Raw genomic sequence first — 20607 nt, forward strand, 5'->3', positions numbered from 1 at the left:
GTAGAGATGCGCTTAATTTATACGTTTCTCAAATAAATATCTTAGATGTAATAAACTATATTAATATCAAATACCGTAAATGGATACATACCAGTATGAACCTGCCAGATTTGTAAAAAGTGAGAATATCATATTATTTATACATCCACCAGTTTTACGTTATATTTTTCCCAAACACAAATTAATAACCAAGTAAATAACTAAAATAACGAATATCAAGGATAATAACACATTCTTATGTAGTTCTACATATATTATAGGTAGATTTTGTTTTTTTATTGTTTTTTTTTTCTCTGTATTGTGTCTTGAAATATAAAAAGAGAGTGTTTCCTCTTAAACCTCTAAAGCTGTGGTATTTTCGGAGGTTCAGATGGATCTTTGGTTTTCCTTTTCCTTTTGACGATTTTTGTTCGTAATCGTCTCAGGCTTCTTAAGTCGATTATGTTGCTTTGCAACTTTCCTCCTTGAACTCGTGAAAGCAGTTAGCAAGAAGTTGAGACAGTTTTTCATACACTCATTTATAAATCTAAACCACTACTCTACCCCCAACACAATAATTATACAAAGTCACTGTTTGCTGGTTCAACTACTGATGTAGAGTGAATCAATATACTGAAGACTTGGTGATTGGTAATACAAACAACTAGGGTAATTGCTTTGTGAAATCATAAAGTAATTACGCTTCACGTAGGGTTTTCAGGGAGTTATAGTAAACCTTTAGAACATGTTTGTAATATTAAAGGAGCATGCGACAGGGCAACTCAACAATGGTTACTTAGCCGCCCAGGGATTCCAATGACCGTTTACAACATCGAAGAAGTTATTGGCACGGTTTCCCCTCTGTAATTAAGCCAAGAAATATTATTTCATGGCTTAAGGCAATGGGCATCCATACATTTGTATTCAATGATGAAGACTTTCTTCCTGCATCAACAACAGACCAAACCTGAGGTTTTTGAAGGGAATACCTCAGTCCCAATACCAAAGGAGCCCAGCCAAGCAAAAAGGTACATGAACTATAGTCAGGACCATCCAGTGGGCCTTATTAACATTAAAACTGCAAGTACTCCAATTTCGAAGAATAGAGCCGCATTCTCACACCAGATGATATTGCTCCGTATCCAAAGGCAGGTCCCCGGAAACTCAACGAAAATGTGGTAAGAAAAAGGGGAAACACTTATTTTAACTGACATTCCTGTAAAGCTCCAGTTTTAGAATTACAGCTATAAAAGAAGGAATTAAGAAAGTTACAACTCGTTTGGAAGCTACGCTAATTTTAGTGCAAATAGCAAGGACTTCAAGTTCTCCGAGGATGACAGGCAGAGACTTGACCAAGATGAGATAGAGATTCTCCATAGGGCATAGTTCTCGGTCTCTCTCAGAGATATACGGAGACCCTAACACCTCTGTCGAGTAAGGCATTAACATCAATATTTTTGTAAGATTATCGTTATTTGGTTTAAAACAATGACTACTGTTAACTAGTCATAGTTTTTTTTTGTATTTTAAAATATTCTTTTGGACATTAAGGTAAGACATCCCATCTATTTAACATACTAGCAGAGTAGCTTACCCGTCCTTCATACGGGGTTGGCTAAAATGATTATTGCAGTTATACTCGTGCTCTGCGTTTTGGGGGAGGACACAGTTTTATAAAATTTGCTTCTTTAAATTTACGGTATACTATAGTATTACTCATCTACCATAGCCATAATGTTCTACCACTTCACCTAAACAATAGAGAAAAATAAATCATAAAAAATTAGCAAAATACCACAAATAATTATTCATGAAAATAAAAACATAAACATAACTGGAAACAATCCTACTTTGACAGTTCTCATTGTGTACATATCATGGTTTTTGTTTTGCTTAGTTCAAATAAGCTGTTTACATAAATTCCAAAAAAATAATAGTGCTGCACCCTGTTGGCAAATCTGATAACATTTTAATGCTTTTGCATATCATAGCAGCAAAACCCCAAAGCCGTATTGAAGCTTCAAACTTATAAGAAGAAGCACACGTATTCCAGTGGACCTTTATAACAAGAGGACTGGCAATCTAGTGGTAGTTGTTCTAGTAACTTGGAACTACAGTCTATAACCGAGGACGAAGAGCAAACTCACAAACACTACAAAAATTGGAGATTGCACGGTTGTTGCCTACAAAGCAACTTAAAGTGTCCGTCAATCTGTGGGAGTTAAATACAGTCCTGGTTTTTTCATTGTCGATTTTTTTTATGGTTATAAAGTTAAGGGAGAAGGAATGTAATCTATTAAACATAACTTTATGTTGTAATGTATTCGGTTAAGTCATGTTACTGTTCTCTTGGTATTGCCTAACAAGTTTGTTGATTAATAAACCTTATTGGCGGAGTAGGATTTTTCCAATTAAAACCCACCATTCAGATTCCTTTACCAGTATCCTCATACGCCGAGCTGTTTTTTCTTTTTGCCTTCTCCTTGAGAAGCCTCCATTATAGCCATGATCCGTTAGAGCTTCACTCGCCTTTGGCTCGCTGAACCATTTTTGGTTGGGGGTTAATGAGCCACGGGGGACATGGCGCAAGAGCTACAATCGTGCCAAATTTCAGATATCCAGTTAATCTAGAAATGGGTAAACGTGATTTAGACTCATGCACCTGTAAGAATAACATTGGTGGGAGGGTTTAATATTTGGGGGGGGGGGGTTGTATTTGTAAAATTTTACTTTTTTTAATGGGCACAATAACTAAAACGTGCCAAGTTTTAGATTTTCACCTAATCTAGAAAACCCTTTTCCAAATTATTCATTGGTTTAAAAACAAATACTAGGAACTGCGAAAGATTTTTAACCACTAGATTTAACCACTGTCCATTATCCCGATGAAAGACAGTGGTTCAAGAACTGTGAGGGTGGGTAGATTATTATTTGTTGGTTATTTGTAGGTCCACAAATTACTTTTTTGATTATCATCCCACAAAATCTCATCTTTTTATAGGCCAGATGATCTACATGGACAACTGGCGGATGCTCATGTACCTCGGCACACCCGTCATGCCAGACCTCAACTCTCTCGTCTCCACGGGTCTTTACATCAACGATCTCTCTATGCACGATTTCAGCAGGTAAAAAGGTACAAACCGACTTTTCTTTTTGCATAGGTGAGATAGTTAATGATACTTAGATTCACAGTTTTATCCTTAATCAATTATTAAGGTAATTTTGTTATCCATTTTGATCCACGTTTTGATACCATTTTTACTGAAGGTGTTGTACAGAGAACTCAAGCCCTTTTAGGGTAAGTGGTGCAAAGTCCAAACAGCTAACCTCTAGATTAGCAATAGGCCTACACCTAAGATCTTTTTCTTACATCTCTGCGCATGTCGAGAGGACAAACGTTTATTTTAACTAGGTAAAAGATGCAGTATGTTTAGTTTTAACATCGGATCGTTAAGTTTAAAGACAAGTTATTCTTTATTAATTAACTATTTACTTGGGGGGGGGGGCAAAGATGACAGCACATCAGTCTAAGAGCTTTCCTATGTTTTCACTTATTTTTTACGAAGTTTATCTGTATGGTATAATTATTTGCTTAAATATATCTAAGGCTCGTTTAATATAAAAGTTAATATGAAAGTTAGAAGTTTATCAATGTTCATTGATAAACTTCGCTGGTATAAAAGTTTATTTATCTGTTTTATTATTTAACTGAGATGTTCCACAATTATCATCCTTGTTTACTTTTAAATTTTTATATAATTTGTTTATAAACCATGTGTTGTGTATCTAAATACCTAGGCCTACTATTAGTTCAATTAATAGCTCTAAATTATCACACGTTTTCATACAGTAAAAGAGCAAAAGATTTCACCTAATGTAAATTTTCCATATTTCATGTTCACCTCAAACATTGTCATTTATTATTTAAAAGCTAAACTTTGTAATAACTGGAAGTTATTTCTACCTTTTGAACTATTTTACAAAACTTAAACAGTATTGCTGCAACTGTGTGCAGTATTTAAACATCAATATTTGTCTTTAATTATTTAGTATTATCTCTACATCGAGAAATATATTTTGGGTGAGATCCAAATGAACTTTATTTAGGCCTACTTTGTTAAAATACTTACATTCCAAGAGTTTTCATTGACTTTTGCCGTTTTGAACTTAAACCAACTTAAATTACCATTTTAATATTTTACTAAATTCCAAATTTGAACTTTCATCTTTCCAAAAGTGTGTAATTGAACGGTAACTTGTGATGGACATTAGGCATATGCCTATCAAAATCACATAAGTCTACTTTGAGCCGGCACGATACCCCTAGAACCCTGAGATAATAGTTTCATCATACAGGGTTAGTAAAAAGTGTGGAGACCCCCTGTTATTTTTTTAACGGTCCATACTAGAAAAACTAAACTCGGCACACCTTTATGGCATGTTATGAAGTACTTTTTGGGCATAACCATCACTTGGTGTATATCCCCGAAATGGGGGATTTTGGGGGAAACTCCAAAATTTCAAATTTTAAGCCCCATCGAGTGACCCCTCATTTTGAAGGTCCTGGTATAAGAAAACAAAAAACGCAAACTAGAGGTCTTTATCTCAATCCAGTAAAAAATGGCAGCCAATTTAACTTGAATTTAACTTGCAGCTTTCCAAGTCTGGAGACCCCCTGTAAATTTTGTAGCGGCTCACACTAGGAAAACTAAACTCTACACACCTTTTTGGCATGTTATGAAGTACTTTTTAAGCCTAATAGCTACTTGCTTACCAAACCCAAAATGGGGGATTTTGGGGGAAACTCAAAAGTTTTAAATGATAAGCTCCATCAAGTGGCCCCTCATTTTGAAGGTCCTGGTAAAAGAAAACCAACAACGCAAACTAGAGGTCTCTATCTCAGTTCAGTACAAAATGGCAGCCAATTGAAATTCTCATTGAAAGTCCCAAACCCAAAATGGGGGATTTTGGGGGAAACTCAAAAATGTTAAATGATAAGCCCCATCGAGTGACCCCTCATTTTGAAGGTCATAATAAAAGAAAACTAACAACGCAAACTATAGGTCTCTATCTTAACACAGTAAAATATGGCAGCCAATTGAATATAAAATTGCAAGTCATTTCCAATTTCTAAAGGTTTCAATCAGCTTCCATTTTTTACTGGATTGAGATACAAACCTCTAGTTTGATATGTTAGTTTTCTTTTACCAGGACCTTCAAAATGAGGGGTCACTTGATGGTGCTTGTCATTTAAAACTTTTGAGTTTCCCCCAAAATCCCCCATTTTGGGTTTGGTAAGCAAGTAGCTATTAGGCTTAAAAAGTACTTCATAACATGCCAAAAAGGTGTGTAGAGTTTAGTTTTCCTAGTGTGAGCCGCTACAAAATTTACAGGGGGTCTCCAGACTTGGAAAGCTGCAAGTTAAATTCAACTTCTGAGAATTTCAATTGGCTGCCATTTTTTACTGGATTGAGATAAAGACCTCTAGTTTGCGGTTTTTGTTTTCTTATACCAGGACCTTCAAAATGAGGGGTCACTCGATAGGTCTTTGTATTTGAAATTTTTGAGTTTCCCCCAAAATCCTCCATTTCGGGGATATACACCAAGTGATAGTTATGCCAAAAAAGTACTTCATAACATGCCATAAAGGTGTGCCGAGTTTAGTTTTTCTAGTATGGACCGTTAAAAAAATAACAGGGGGTCTCCACAATTTTTACTAACCCTGTATAATTTATAACCCTATTCGTAAAATTTGATTAATAAAAGGATTATGCGTTAATTATTGTAAACCCTGGACATTTATTTATTTACCACCCACAAAGACTAATAAAGAACTTTGCAGAATGTCCCATAAGTACGTACGAATAATTCTGATATAGGTGTACTGGGCCAAAATAAAACTTAAAGAATAATCAGCACATAAAAAACCTAGTTTGCGAGGCATCCGCAATGTTGTTTTTGTTGGGGTTTAAATTTATATTTCAAAAACTGTTTAGGATATCTTTATGAAACTTGGTATACAATTTTATCAAGTCATAATGTGTTTAGGTAAAAAAAAGCAGTACAAAATATTTTTTCGGTTTCTAATTGGAAACAATTTTTTTTTATTATTTGTTTTTTTACTTAATCTACCATAAATAGCCGATTTAAAAAAATGCCAAGGAAACTTGTATTTGGCATTTAGAGTTGTTATCTATAAAACAACACTAAGCTCAAAAAGATCAAAAAATAAATTTGTAAGAAATCACATTTTTTGCGCAAAATGAGGCGAACCCAGACTTCAGGTTTTTTTTGCCTATCCTATACAACTAAACAACGTTGTCTCAGCTATTTATTTTTCGAAATTTTTAAACATGGTGTCGTTTGACAAGGACTGCTTAAAGTGTCCTTGCCATTTTTTTTTTTATAAAATAGTTTTAGTTATCTAGGTTGGTATAATAAAAATGGCAGCCATTTTGAAACAAAAAATTATTTTGTAGTAATAAGTTTTTTTCGTATATACATTTTGATTTAATACAAGTGTATACAAAGTTTCATAAATGTATCTATCTTATAGATGGTTTAAGATGTAAATTTAAAACCCACAAAGGGCGAATATCTCGATAAAAAGGCATTTTTGAGGAAAATATTGTACTTGATTTTCGCTTTATTTTGACCAAATAAACATATTCCTGAATTCTTTGTACCTACTTACGGGACACTCTGTAAATACAGTGTAATTGTGGGGTGTCCCTAGCTCCGTACCTATACCTCGGACCGAGATGTAGTAGGAACGAGTTCTATTTCCGGCATCCACAGGACATATTGAAGCGTTTAGTCCGCTTTCCCTTAAAATAGTTTGAGTCACTTGCATTCAAAATGCAACGGGAGCACACAATAACAATATAATTGTTTGTAAAGAAAATTTTTAAAGAACTTGGATAATCTGGCACTTATATTTTGTAATCTTTGCAATTATAAACTTTGGTAATCCTGGGATATAGGTAGGGGTATAGGTAGGTAGGTTCTATATTTGTGTAAACATTATTAATTGTGCAATCGAGTAAACCGCAATAACAAGTGATACAATGCAGTTTTAGCAAATCAAAATAAACTGTACTTGTTTTGTTTGAATATTAACTTACGTAATTTACGACTAATATGTTAAATGTCACGTAAAAGGATTTTCTTCTCGTGCTCTCAGTTGGAAGAGACATTATTGTAACACCTTGACATCCTTCCGAGCAACAAAGCTTGACATCGTTCAGTGAAACACTCTTACTCTTCATCTTAAAAGGATCTTGTTAGATTTAACACTTAACTGACAAAATAAACTGTTCCAGCTTCAAAAACTTGAGCGTTGACTTTATAGACTCGTATTTACATTTCGTTTAGTTTTTACAAGCATTTATTAGTTTAATTGCGAATATAATTGGTTCGAAATTTGCTCATTACCAAAGTCTTTTATATAGGTCATAGGGGCGGCATTGGCCCATCTTATTATGTAAACTAATAACTAATTGAATGAACGAAGTGAATTCTCATACTGGTGTAAAATGCATCTCATCAATCTCCAATAACTCGAATATAACTTCGTATATCAAGTTGATGTTTTGCACAAAGGTTCTTTATCATATTATCTCGGTTAAGTTCGTTATTGGAGATTATTTGTTCAGTAATAATTATAAAATCCTAAAAAAACCATTTTAATTTTCCCCCATAAGAATAACATTATGAGCTACCTTCTTCTTCTTTTTTTTGTTTACATTTTACGAGCAACAATTCTGTTGTGAATTCTAGAGACCGAAGTGAATTCTATTATTTCTTTCATCCATGGAGTAAACAGTTTTAACATCTGTAGGTATATTATATTAGTCAATGGTTTTATGCACAATAAATCTTTAAATTATAATTATTCTAAAAAAATTATTTATCGGAGGAAATAAATATAGGATATAAAAATATCCACCGAAATGTATTACAATCGATAAAAATGTTAGAACTTGTTTTTATGGTTGTTAGTTTAGTAGGCCTAGGTTTGAATTAAGTAAGACCACAGTCCTTGAAATGGAATGGAATGCTTGTTAATTAAAATAATGTGTGCACTTTATCACTTGGGTGGCATGATGGGTTTCTAAAAATAAGTGGTTTTAACATTGTCTTGAGCTTTTTATATTAATTAATTTCAATATTATTGTTATAGGGCCAATCAGATTTTTTTAAGATTTTTTTTTCAAACGTATAGGTTAAGTTAAGTTACATAGTTTCCCTTTTTCTTATCGTCGGTTGTTTGTTATTGTTAGTGCTTTCTGTCGGGTGTATTTGTTGTTAATGTTGGCTGTAAAATAAAATAGTTAACATTTGGATACAATCATTTTAATGAATAAACCGCAAATATTACTCTTTGTAGTTAGGGTGTAAGAGTTAATTCACTTTATACCTATCTTTGTGACTGTTGTCAATGGCAAACACTAGATCTAGGTTAGGAACTGAGGGAGCCATGGCCATTGGTTAGAGACCATTAGAACTAAGCAAGGAAGGAACTTAAATAACTGTGTCTGGTTAAGTTTCAAAAGTTAATCGTCATTATTGAGATATGATCTTTCAAGTGTTATTTTGAATTTCATATTAGGCCTATAACTTAACGTTATCCGGTAAGTTATAAGCTAGGCCTATTTAACTTAACTTGGTTACACTGTCAAGTGTATCTGACAGAGTGTTCCCTATGAAGTAGGGTAGCCTGCAATCAAAGGTAATAGGCCTAACCTACCTTGGCCTTTTCTACAGTCTAATTAATTTAAGTTAAAGGACCTAGGGTAGGCCTAAGTTAATAGATCAATTTATTCTAACCTTTAACTTGTATAAGTTAGCTTATCTGTGTCCTTAAGCCGGGTTTTCCTAGGCGCGGAGTGCGGAAAGGCGATTTAACAACGTCTTCCGACGTGCTTCTAGGAAAACAGTTAACTTGACATTAACTTAAATGACTGTAAGACATGAGGAGGGCTGCACTTTCGTTTACGTCCTACACTCATTCGAATGAAAATATCGATCGATATAAGTTATCGATTATTCCTTTCGATATATCAAGTTTGGTAAGTTAACTACGTTAGGCTAACCGAATGAAATACAGTAATCGATATAATTGAATAATTTATATCTTAACTTAGGCCTATCAATATTTTTCATTCGAATTAGTGTAGGATGTTTACTAAAGTGCAGCCAAGAGGAGTCTGTGTTTTGCAATCCGTTTCTGTGCCTAACTTAACTTAGGAAACTCCAGGTTAAGTAGGCCTAGGGTGAATTAAGTTAGGTAGACCTAACTTATCTGTCTGCAGTCAAGTTTCTATAAAAAGCCTACTACATGCAGGCCTTAGTTAGGTTTAAAGCATTCATAGCTCATCTGAATCTATAAATAGTTTAAACTTATGTAACGAGTGTTCTAAAAGTCAGTTAACCTAAGAATTTCTCATTTAAGTTAGTAGTCCCTAGGCATGGGTGGAGTTCCGCTAAAACCTGCGATATTTTATCAAATTAATAATAGGCTTTATCAATTATGATTCGGTTCGATGAATTTTAATAACTTAGGTCTAACCTATAGGCCCTACTGGTAAGCAATAACAAGCAAAAAAGATCCAATTTTGATGATATTTGGTATAAACGTGTAAACCTAGGCTAGGCCTACATTTATTTTCACAAACCAGCATCATCTAACTATAGGAACGGGGGTTTATGGGGGTTTTATGAGGTAAAAATAGGGTTTTCTCATTTTTGACCAAACCCAAAATTTTACAATTTCTTTCCAAACCATTTTGTAGAGCTTAAAAAACAAATAATAATTTAGTATAATGAAGCGTTATTATGCATCTAATAGTTACTGTATGGAGGAAATTCCAAAAATTGTAAATTTTAAATAGCTAAGTATTATTCTTATGGAGAATAATTCAACTGTTGTACCGGTAGTTTGCTTGTTTTTGAGCATATTTTGATCAAAGTGCTTTGTATATGGTTGAATATCTGAAAATACATTCATTTCTTACTAAACTACTAACATTTTACAACAAAAAACACTTTTTTACTCTCCTTGTTGCAGCAAACCTAAGTTCTCCTTTAACTAATTGAATTTAAATAGGTATTAGCCTAAATTTGATATTTTTAAGGAGACATTTTATTATAAATCCAATCAAGCAAATATGCCTTAATAAGCCTACCTAGACCTAAAAAGGTAATGTATAACTTTCTTCTAGCTACTAGACCTGTGTCCTTAGTAGGCCTACTTAGGTTAAGTTGCCCATTTTCAGGGGGATAGTTTCGCAGGGAACCTAGCCTACGATACAAGAATTAGTGCGTACCTTTATTGCTGTTCCCTTCACTCACGCATCATAACTCAATAAATTTACAAATAACAATAATTACAATGGTATTGTTTGAAAGTACCGAGCAGCCAGTATAACCTCACTCTCAGGCCAGCAGAAGCTGCAGTTACTGTCGCGTCTAAAGTAATAGACCTTCAAATTTTCTCTCCGCTCACGTTCTCTCCAATCAAGTGATCGGAGAGGAAAACGTGAGTGAAGAGAATGTTTCGTGACCAAATAACTTATTTAGAGAGATTTGTTGTCATGATTACTTTCCAAAATCAAAAGTTACTCTGTAACAATTTAACCTCTGGGTTTTTTGATAAATACTAGGTTTAAAATACTCACTCACGTGATCGGAGAGAAAAACGTGAGCGAAGAGAATGTTTCGTGACCAAATAACTTATTTAGAGAGATTTGTTGTCATGATTACTTTCCAAAATCAAAAGATAATTTATTTTTGTTTTATAAAATTTACTACCCAGATGTAACAATTTAACATCTGGGTTAAAGTCACTTTGTAGTTCCCCTCTCTCACTCTGTAGTTCCCCTCGCTCACACTAATTCTCCTCGCTCACACCCAGTAAAAGCTCTGTTTATCAAAAAATATTTCGTTTTAAAACCTGTTTTCAATTTCAACGCAAGAACCAATGATCATTACACAGGTTTATTAGTTTTTTTTATGAATTAAATAAAAAAGTAGCTTTTATTCTAAAATTTAACTTCTGTTTTGGTGTATTTGGTAAATAATGGAGGTTTTTTTGGATCAGCAACTATTAATTTTAATTAAATAACGTTTTTAAAATTTTTAATTGTTAGCTACAGTTAAAAACTTTTACTTAAAACTATAAATTTTACTATTTTTCTTTTTTTTCTTTATTTTTAAGGGGGGGGAAAAACGTGAGCGGGGGGAAAAAATGTATGACATCCTGAAAGAAAATTGTATAATTTTAACAAAAAATGTTAGAATTAAGCTCAGCCATCTTTGTTTTCTTATTAAGGGATATATTTCTTTTGATTTAATAAATAAATGATTGTAAAAAAAAATATTTTTTTGTTTTTTTTCCGATCCCCAAATTTGCCTTGAATTTGAGAATGACCCATATGTTATAAGATGAAATATTCGTTTGATATAGCCTATAAGTTTAGGCTATAAAATATCGTAATCAGTTAATTTCTAGGTGATACAACTTACCTTAATCCATTTATCATGTAGGCCTAGGTCTCTTTCAATATTGAACAATTTATGCCTAACATATTTTTTAAGGATACTCTTTACACTGTGTAGCTTACTTTTTAGTTTATAATAGGCCTAATAACAAAGATAGCATTTCTAAAAAACAACATCAATCTTTTGTGTATGATTTGTTTAAGAGATAAATTTAAAAAGACATTGGCTACGGTAAGTTAACTGATCTTTTTCATGAGTTTATAAAAAGGTGCCTAACATAACTATAAATTGGTTCAATAATAACTTAACTATCGTATCAAATTTGAGTTAATCTTAAGATACCATATGATATAAATAAAAAATAACAAAAAACATTAAAGAAGCATTTTATTTTTTATCCTTAGTTGTTTTGTTATTACGTGGCCTAGGCCTATTTGTTTTTTTCCTTTGGTAAATTATAGTCCTAGACAGTAGTTTAATTTATGAAATATAAACAAAAACCGAACAAGCCATTAATCAATTTTATGTTTATGCTACATCGGGGAAAAATAAAGAATATTTTTTAATACCTACAAAAATTAAATCGGATAAATACCAATATGTAATGTAAAGTATTTTTCCGAAAAAAAATACTTCACTGCAATTATTTAGTATGTCATCATTGGGATATGATGTACTTTTTAGATGTTTAATTACAGTTTCTTTCACGCTGAATCCAAAAATGCAATTGGTTTTTGTCGGTGAGATTCCTAAGTGGCTGTTTAAAGAAGGTTAAAATTACGAATCTGAGGTTCAGTTAGCGGTTCGGATGATAATATAAAATCAGAAATCAGAAATATTTATTTGTCATTGGACATTACAAAAATGCATTGACAATTGACATGTGTATATAGCATGGCTACAGTCAGGCTAGACATTACAACTAACATGTCCAATATGTAAATTTTTTTGTGTCAGCTCTGTGGATTACCAACAGTATGGAATGTGATTTAACAATCAATACATTTTGTAAATAAATATTAAAATTTAACAAAGAATAAATTATATGAACCAACAACAAAATACAGATGGCGTGGGCTGGACGGATCCGTATGTGTTATTGTCTGAAAGTTTTGTTGTAATTTGTAATACAAAACCTGAAGAACCCTTCATAGTTCGCTTGCTACAGTAAGTAGTTGTAGCTTAGTAACAACTCCGTTATTAAGCAGAGTAGAGCAATTAATGTTTTTGGTACTGTACAGTAATACATTGAAATACATTCAACTTATTTGGCCATGTATCACACACAATTTATTTGTGCATCATAGAATACGTTAGGTTAAAAAAATATGTTCATAATTTATTATTAATTTAAAGAAGTGATACTCAGCCCATGATTTTTAATCACTCTTTCACATGATTACAGGACCACCGTGAGGGGGGGGGGGCTAATTAAGGGGGCAAATTCCCAGGGGCACGGGCCCTAGGATGGACAGTTCTTAGTGTCAAACTGACCCCAGTTACTTTTTGCTTCGGGGCTATAACAATTATTACCTTGTGAATTAACAGGTCCAAGGTTTAGATTAACATCCCCAGTCAGAAACATAACAAACACCACTGACTTTATAATTTATGATAGAGAAAAGTAGAGCCCACGCTATTTATATTTGATTTTTGGATAGATATATGCGGCATTAGAATTATTTATAAAAAAGAGCATTACGCACGTAGTAAAAAAAAATCGCAGTTAGTCTGGCCACTGCCACCGCACAAACTTGCGGCGCGCCGCGCCGCAGGGGCAGGGTGAGCGGTGAGGGGCCAAAGACAGATTATTATGTACATGGAATTGTCTTCGTTCATTCTCATACGCGACTTCGGAGCGTACTCCTAGTTATTATGTAACCGAGTACATAGCTCGGTTACGAGGAAAACTTTCTCGGTACTGTATAGGGGAATTCCTTCAATAGTAGATGTGTACACTAAAATGATTCCATCTGATTTTACATTAATTTTACAGTTGATTTTTGTCGGAACAAAATTGACATAGGTTCTTTGTATGTCAAGCCATTATCACTAGTAGTATCAATGCAAATTGTAATGTTAAGATCAATTTTAACTTTCTTTATTAAATGCTCAATAAGTTATAAGTTGACGCGAAAGTAGCCGTAGTTAGTGAAAGTGACTAGTGGCAGTGATGTTGGCGATATAATTAGCCTTCAAGGAAGAGTTTCGTGAAAGCTTACCAGTCGTTAAGTAATTATGCAGCCTCACAAACTGCTGTGCCGGGCTTTGCTCAGGGAGATGGGTTGGGTTCACTAACAAATATCTTCTTTTAACCTTTTTTTACTTCTATAGCAACCGGGTCTATTGGTACTAGCTCGGTTTAGAGGGCGCCACTCCGTTCGGAGATCTCTCATAAGAGTTTACAACGGAGAGAAAAACTCTTCTCGTGGTTGCTATGGTAGTAAGGCAGAGTTAAACTTTACCTAACCCGATTTTCATGTCTGATGCCGTAACATCAATACCCTACTGTATTTAGTAAGTCTACCTGATCAATCTCAAACAAATATGCAAATATACAGTACCCAATAATATTCAAATAAATATGTTCCAACTGACTTAAGACTAAGATAATAAGATACCAAAAGGAAATTATCCAACCAATCTAGGTTAATACCTCTCAAATTAGGCAAAATCTGTTTGACTGTACTGAAAAGAATTGGCCTAAGCCACACTTGCAATCTGTTGTTTGATTGTCCACTAATCTAGACAAGTTTAAGGAGATCAATAAAAAGAATGATATTTCTGAAAGAATACAATTAACTTTAATCGATGATTGTGTTTAAGGCACTTTTGAAAGTTCAAACAAGGTACAAGAGTTAATAGCAAACAAATGTTGGTACTCTGGATCAGAATAATGACGTTGACAACAAAGATACAATAACTTACAAATCTATACAAAATCTCAATGGTTAAGGCACTTTGGCAAAAATCAGACGATGTAAACAAGTTATTAATCTAAATAAATGGACCCTTTATAAGACAAGTAATATATCTAAACAACTTAATTATCTATACAAATACGCTGACGGTGGCCACCCGCTGAAATATCAAATACATAAAGGAACATGAATAATAGAAACATCAAACATAGGCCTAACCTAACTTAAATTACAAATTTTCCCCCTCCCTCCAACCAGATGAATTGGCCCCACAATCCGGAATCCCGGAAAATCCAAAAGTGAATTAGTTCTGGGTCAGTCGCACTGTCCACTGTTTGAAAGGCTGGCCAGCAACCAATTAACTGTTCTTCCAAGAGTGAAGTTACTCTAATGGCAAGATACTACAAGTTATCACTTATCGGTTTGAAGCGAAGTCCCTCAGACTCAAGGGGGGGGGGGTTCCACAAGTCCGTTTAGACCAAGGTAGGCCTAAGTCTAGCCGTGTCTGGAATAGGCTCTGCTCTCCACGTACAAGCGCACTCCACCAGTCTCTCGGGCAGTCCACAGGCGAAATTCTCAAGGCACGTCAGCACTGCACGGCAGTAGGACACCAGAGTACTAGAGTACCAGAGTACCAGCCCTATATAAATCCCAAAATATAATAGTATGGCGTATACGGTACACAATATTTACACTGTGGGGGGAGGGGTTAGGCCTATTGTGAATTACAAACAACAAAAATACATAAAGTTCAATATAAAGCTAAATAAACATGAAATTTGCAGGAGACATAATAAAATAATTTACAATTATACGGACATTTACCTATTACACAAGAGAACAATCTAATAGTTACACAAAATTCAAAATGAGATCAAGTTGCGCTTTCGCTTCGATCAAACAAAATCAGTCTCGGCTTATTTACAAAATATTTTCCGCGCCTTATGACTTTCTGAAATGGGCATGACTCAATTCAGCTTAGGCCTAACTCTCTTGTGAGATTAATTTGCAAAATAGGCTACAATAATTAATCAAGTAAAATGGCAACATGGGAAAAATACTAAACCTAACCTAACCTAACCTAAAATGATATACTCTTCTTGCACCACAAAACCAGCATATTACCTACTAACCTTGAGCCCAAGAAATAGGGCTTATGAGAACACTTGGTTTTTTTTCCAGTTGAATAGGCTAGGCCTAGGCATAAAATTCAAGTTAACAAAATTATAAAATTTAAAAATCTACGATTGATGAATTGAGAGGCAAACAACAAATCTAGGCTATTAGTATCCTTGAAATTATCGAAATTATTCCCAAAAGCAAAACTTGGAAACATGTGCGTCACACCTTGCAAACTTTAACATGAAAAAGGTCCAAGACCGGAGGCCTATCTTACACATTTTAAACAAAACAGAACTATTTTACAATTAATTAGCCTATCAGAAAACATGGTTTAGTGAATATTCTACTTATTCCACATTGAAATCTCACTTGAATCAAAGAAATATCTCTAAAAGTTACATTTTCCACAAACTTGTTCAGAACCAGACATGAATGGACTGTGACGACAAAGCTTCAAGTTTTAATTTAGTTTTCCATTAAATCAAAATTTTGAATCATAAAATGAAATGAGAAAATATGTTAAAAATACGAATTATTCCTCTGCCTTACCTCTAAAATCAGCAAGTTGATGCTTTTAATCCTTAAATTCAAGCGAGGGCTTCTTTAAGATGTTCTATCTTCGATAATCAGAAATGGAAAGGACCTAATTCTAGCCGGGCGTTCACTCCGCCAGCCACTCACTCCATCCGAATCCAATTGGGACCTAGGCCGTCTGTTAACCTCAAACATGATTTTTTTTTTCCATGACTTCTTGGCGTTGAATATTCTTACAATCGACTGAGGGTTATTATGGCCATTGTATGAGCGCTATTCTAAAATACAATGTTGAAAGTAATTGGTTGGGTGATCAGTCCAACCTCCAATGGTGGCCCACAATCGGATTGTTACAACACTCCCCCACCAAAAGAAAATTTCCCAAATTTTCTCACTAGTTGTACGGTTTAAGGTCAGAGATATGCCAGTTTCCAATGATTTTGCCCTTCTCATCTTTAAGTTGGTAGACAAGTGGAGATATTTTCTTTGATACAACAAATGGTCCAATGAATTTAGGAGCCAACTTAGCACAGACAGCCTTGGTGGCGTCAGATAAGACGAAGTTTCTCTTCCACACTTTATCGTTCACGCTGAAGTTAAGAGGCCTTCTTCTAAGGTTATACCTCTGGGTGTTCTTTTGGTGGTCCTGTATTAGTCTTCCCTCAACATCCTTAAACACCTTTTGTAAGTCCTTTAATTTAGCTCCAAAGTTAGCAGGATCTTCGACAGAAGGTACCTCATCTTCATTTCCATGGTCTTGGTCCGGTGGCACTGTTTCCCAATTACGTTTAAGTTCTCTCCCGCCAGGTAGGCTGGCGAATAACTGGTTGTGTCGTGTCTGGCTGATCTTAAGGCAAACCCAAGCTTTGGAACCTCTCTATCCCACGACTTGTGGTTAGTTCCCACATAGGCTCGCAACATATTTCCTAAAGTCTTATTAACCCTCTCCACCGGGTTAGCCTGTGGATGTCGGCTTGCATTGTAAAGAATTTTTATCTTGTACTCGGTAGCAAGTGACTTTAATGTTTTACCCGTGAACTCTGGGCCGTTGTCACATATCAGATATTTTGGTATTCCCCAAATGAGGAAGGTCTCTTCCAGGTGTTTGGTGACTAAGTTAGAAGTAGCTGCTCTCAATGGAAATAACAGTGGGAACTTTGTAAATGTATCGGTAACTACCAGTAGATACTTGAATCCAGCGTTGGATCTGGGGAAAGGTCCTAGGAGGTCTGCCGCTACCATCTCCCAAGGCTTACTGATACCCCGGCGTTGGCCCATGTACCCTGCGGGTTTTTGATTATCATCTTTAGTCTGTTGACAGACATGACATCGAGCTACATACTTGGAAACATCGGATTTCATTTTAGGCCAATAGTAGAGACCTTGCACTCTGATTAAAGTTTTATGGGCACCTAGGTGACCTGCTGTGGGTTCATCATGATGTCTTTTTAATATATCGGAGCGGGCGTACTTTGGGACTACCTCCTTCCATTCGGATGTGGTTTCCAGTTGGTCTTTAGTAGAAGGCAAGAACTTAAAGAGCTTTCCATTATCAACTCTCCACAAAGGGTACTTATCACCATGATCCTTAACCTCTTGTAGCATTTTCTCATACCATTTGTCCTCAAGATGAGTGCTGTCCTTTAGACAGTTTAACTGTGGAGCGATAGTTCGAGATAGCATGTCAGGGACTATATGCTCCTTTCCTTTGCGGTGGATTAGCTGGAAGTTGTACGGTTGTAAACGTAAAGCCCAACGTGCCAAACGCCCTTGGGGGTCTTTGAGATTGTGTAACCATAATAGACTGTGGTGATCCGTAATTACCGTGAACTTAGTACCTTCGACATATGGCCTAAAGCGTTCTATGGCCCATATAACTGCCAAGCACTCCCTTTCCGTGACTGAGTGTTTTTGTTCCCCTTTTGTTAGGGTTCGACTGGCATAGGCCACTACTTGCTCTCCTTGTTCTCCCTGCTGACTTAAAACGGCTCCCAAGCCAACTCCTGAAGCATCGCAGGATATAATAAATTCTTTAGAAAAATCGGGACAGGTCAAAATTGGGGCTCGTATCAGGCAACTCCGGATATCTTCAAACGCCTTCTGCGCTTCCTCCGTCCATAAAAACTTGTTGTTCTTCCGCAAGAGCTGGGTTAGAGGGTACAGTCTGGTAGAAAAATCCGATATAAACCGTCTGTACCAAGACGCTGTCCCTACAAACTGTCTCACAGACTTTTGGCTATTTGGAGTAGGCATATTTAATATGGCATCTACCTTCTCAGGGTCGACCTTCAATCCCCGTTGGTCCACTATGTATCCAAGATAACGAAGTTCAGAGCGGCATATGCGACATTTTTCTTTGTTTAGAGTGATATTAGCTGAGCGCAAACGCTTAAAAATTTCTTTCAACACTTCCAAATGGTGGTCGAACGAGGTCGTAAGTACTATCACATCGTCCAAATAGACAAACACATGAGGTTCGAGATCTCCGCCGATGATGGAGTCAATAAACCTTTGCCATGTGGCGGGGGCATTGTGTAGGCCAAATGGCATACGAGTAAATTCAAAGAGACCACGCCCAGGGACCGTAAACGCAGTTTTATCCTGACTCCCTTCAGCCATTGGTATCTGCCAATAGGCGGACTTTATATCTAAAGAAGACAAATACCTTGCATCCCTCAATCTATCAAGTATAACAGTCACTTGTGGTAGGGGGTAAGCATCCCGCTTAGTAACAGAATTTAGTTTACGATAATTGACACAAAATCTCTTGGAGCCATCCGGTTTATCCAATAAGACGATTGGGGAGGCCCAAGGGCTCTTTGAAGGCACAACCACTCCTAATTCAAGCATCTTTTCCAGCTCTTCATAGACACACTCTAAGCGTGCAGGCGACAACGGGTAGTACCTCTGTTTAATGGGGCGAGCGTCCCCTGTGTCAATGACATGTTCAACAAGATGGGTTTTCCCTAACAGGGTATTAGAACTGGAGGTGGTGTTGTTAAATTCCGTTTCCATAAAAATCTGTAGTTTCTTCCTCTCCTCTGGCTTCAGGTGGTCTTCGTCATGTAGGCCTCCCTGGACCTCTAAAACGCTGATCTTCTTGGGTGCAAACTCCCATGTTTTATTGTGAATGTCCGCCACAACCTGCATCTTCTCCCAAAAGTCGATTCCAAGAATAAGAGACTGTTTAAGAGAGGGCACAACAAAAATCTTCACATCTCGTGTCCTATCTTCTAAGGTAATTGGAGCGATAATATAGCCTTGAATTTTATGTCGTCCGGCATCAGCCGTCTCTACCCACTGGTTTTCAACTGGCCTGAGTTGGGCAGGAAATTTATCCAAAATCTCTCTTCCCTCCTGACCGAGAACAGTATTAGAAGCACCTGAATCTAACAAAGCTCTATACTTTTTACCAAACACTCTGACGTCAAGATAAGGTCTACGGTCCAGCGGAGCTTCCTGAAATTTATAATGGTTTAGGCCTAACTTGGTATCTTTTTGGACACGGGAGTCAACTGGCTCTTGACAGCTGGCTCCCGAAGCTACACGTTTTTTGGAGAACATGTCGGGCATTTAGTTTTTACCGTATCTGCTTTCCCACATCCGTAGCAAAATCTTCTTCTTTCTTTCGGACACGCTGAGAAACGATGGCCGGCTTCAGAACAATTCCAACAGACTAGGTTACCAGTGGTCTTGGATGGGTGATTACGAACAGCTGCTACTCTTGCTGATGGGGCTACCCTCTTCTTCCCTGACTCCACATAGGCCAAATCTGGCTCCAAAAAATTTCCACTTCGAGGCTGTTGTCTGGAACATTCTGCACGGAACCGACCTGCTTCGGCTCGTCGACCCATTTGTCGCAACTCTTCCAAGGTCCTAACTTCACATAGGGATAACCTGTCCTGCAAGTGGGGGTGTATGTTATTCAATATTTGAGCCAATTGTGTTGATTCCGGAACCGGTTCTGCCAATCTAGTGTACAATCCTTCCATCGCAGCTATAAAAACATCAATAGGTTCATGTTCTCCCTGAATCCTGTTAAAAATTTCTCTCTGGAGTCTGATGTCATAGTCTGGGGACTGGAAGACAATACGCATCTCCTTACAAAGTTCTTCCCAAGTTCTTACTCTCCTCTGAACAGACCTATACCAAACTAAAGCCTGACCAGAAAACAAATCAACAGCTGCATCAAATAGTTCCAATTGACTAACTCCTCGGGCTCTCCTCAACTCTTCAACTCGCTGCAGGAAACTCCCTACACTCTGACTCGACTCAGGGTCATATTTCAATCCCCACTTATACACTGGTACCGAGTTGGACCTGACAGTGGCTTGGGATGAGCAACCATTCGGCTTGGATCTGGCCGGAACAGAAAATTCTTGGTCTGGAGGTCTAAGGTCGATCAAAGGTTGTGTTTGTATCTGCTGTGGTGCTACCGTAGGCGCGATTGCTCCCCTGGTTTCTAGAATGCTGAGATCTTCTTGGTGTTGGTCGTTATCTTCTATCACCTTCCTATCTCCCTTAGGTACATCTTCTTGGCGTTCTT

At 36.2% G+C, this 20607-nt stretch overlaps 1 protein-coding gene across 1 annotated transcript in view; it reads left to right on the top strand.

The window, feature by feature from the left end:
- LOC128987856 (soluble guanylate cyclase 88E-like) overlaps positions 1-20607 on the top strand; it is a 283796-nt gene that overhangs the window by 176593 nt on the left and 86596 nt on the right. The window contains exon 8 of the mRNA XM_054408910.1: positions 2981-3107. Coding sequence (XP_054264885.1) covers positions 2981-3107 — 127 coding nt within the window. The remainder of the gene's footprint in view (positions 1-2980; positions 3108-20607) is intronic.

Source organism: Macrosteles quadrilineatus, unplaced genomic scaffold (genome assembly GCF_028750875.1).
Source record: "Macrosteles quadrilineatus isolate MER2022 unplaced genomic scaffold, UCM_ALF_1.0 Scaffold_2__2_contigs__length_208266976, whole genome shotgun sequence".
Classification (NCBI taxonomy): domain Eukaryota; kingdom Metazoa; phylum Arthropoda; class Insecta; order Hemiptera; family Cicadellidae; genus Macrosteles; species Macrosteles quadrilineatus.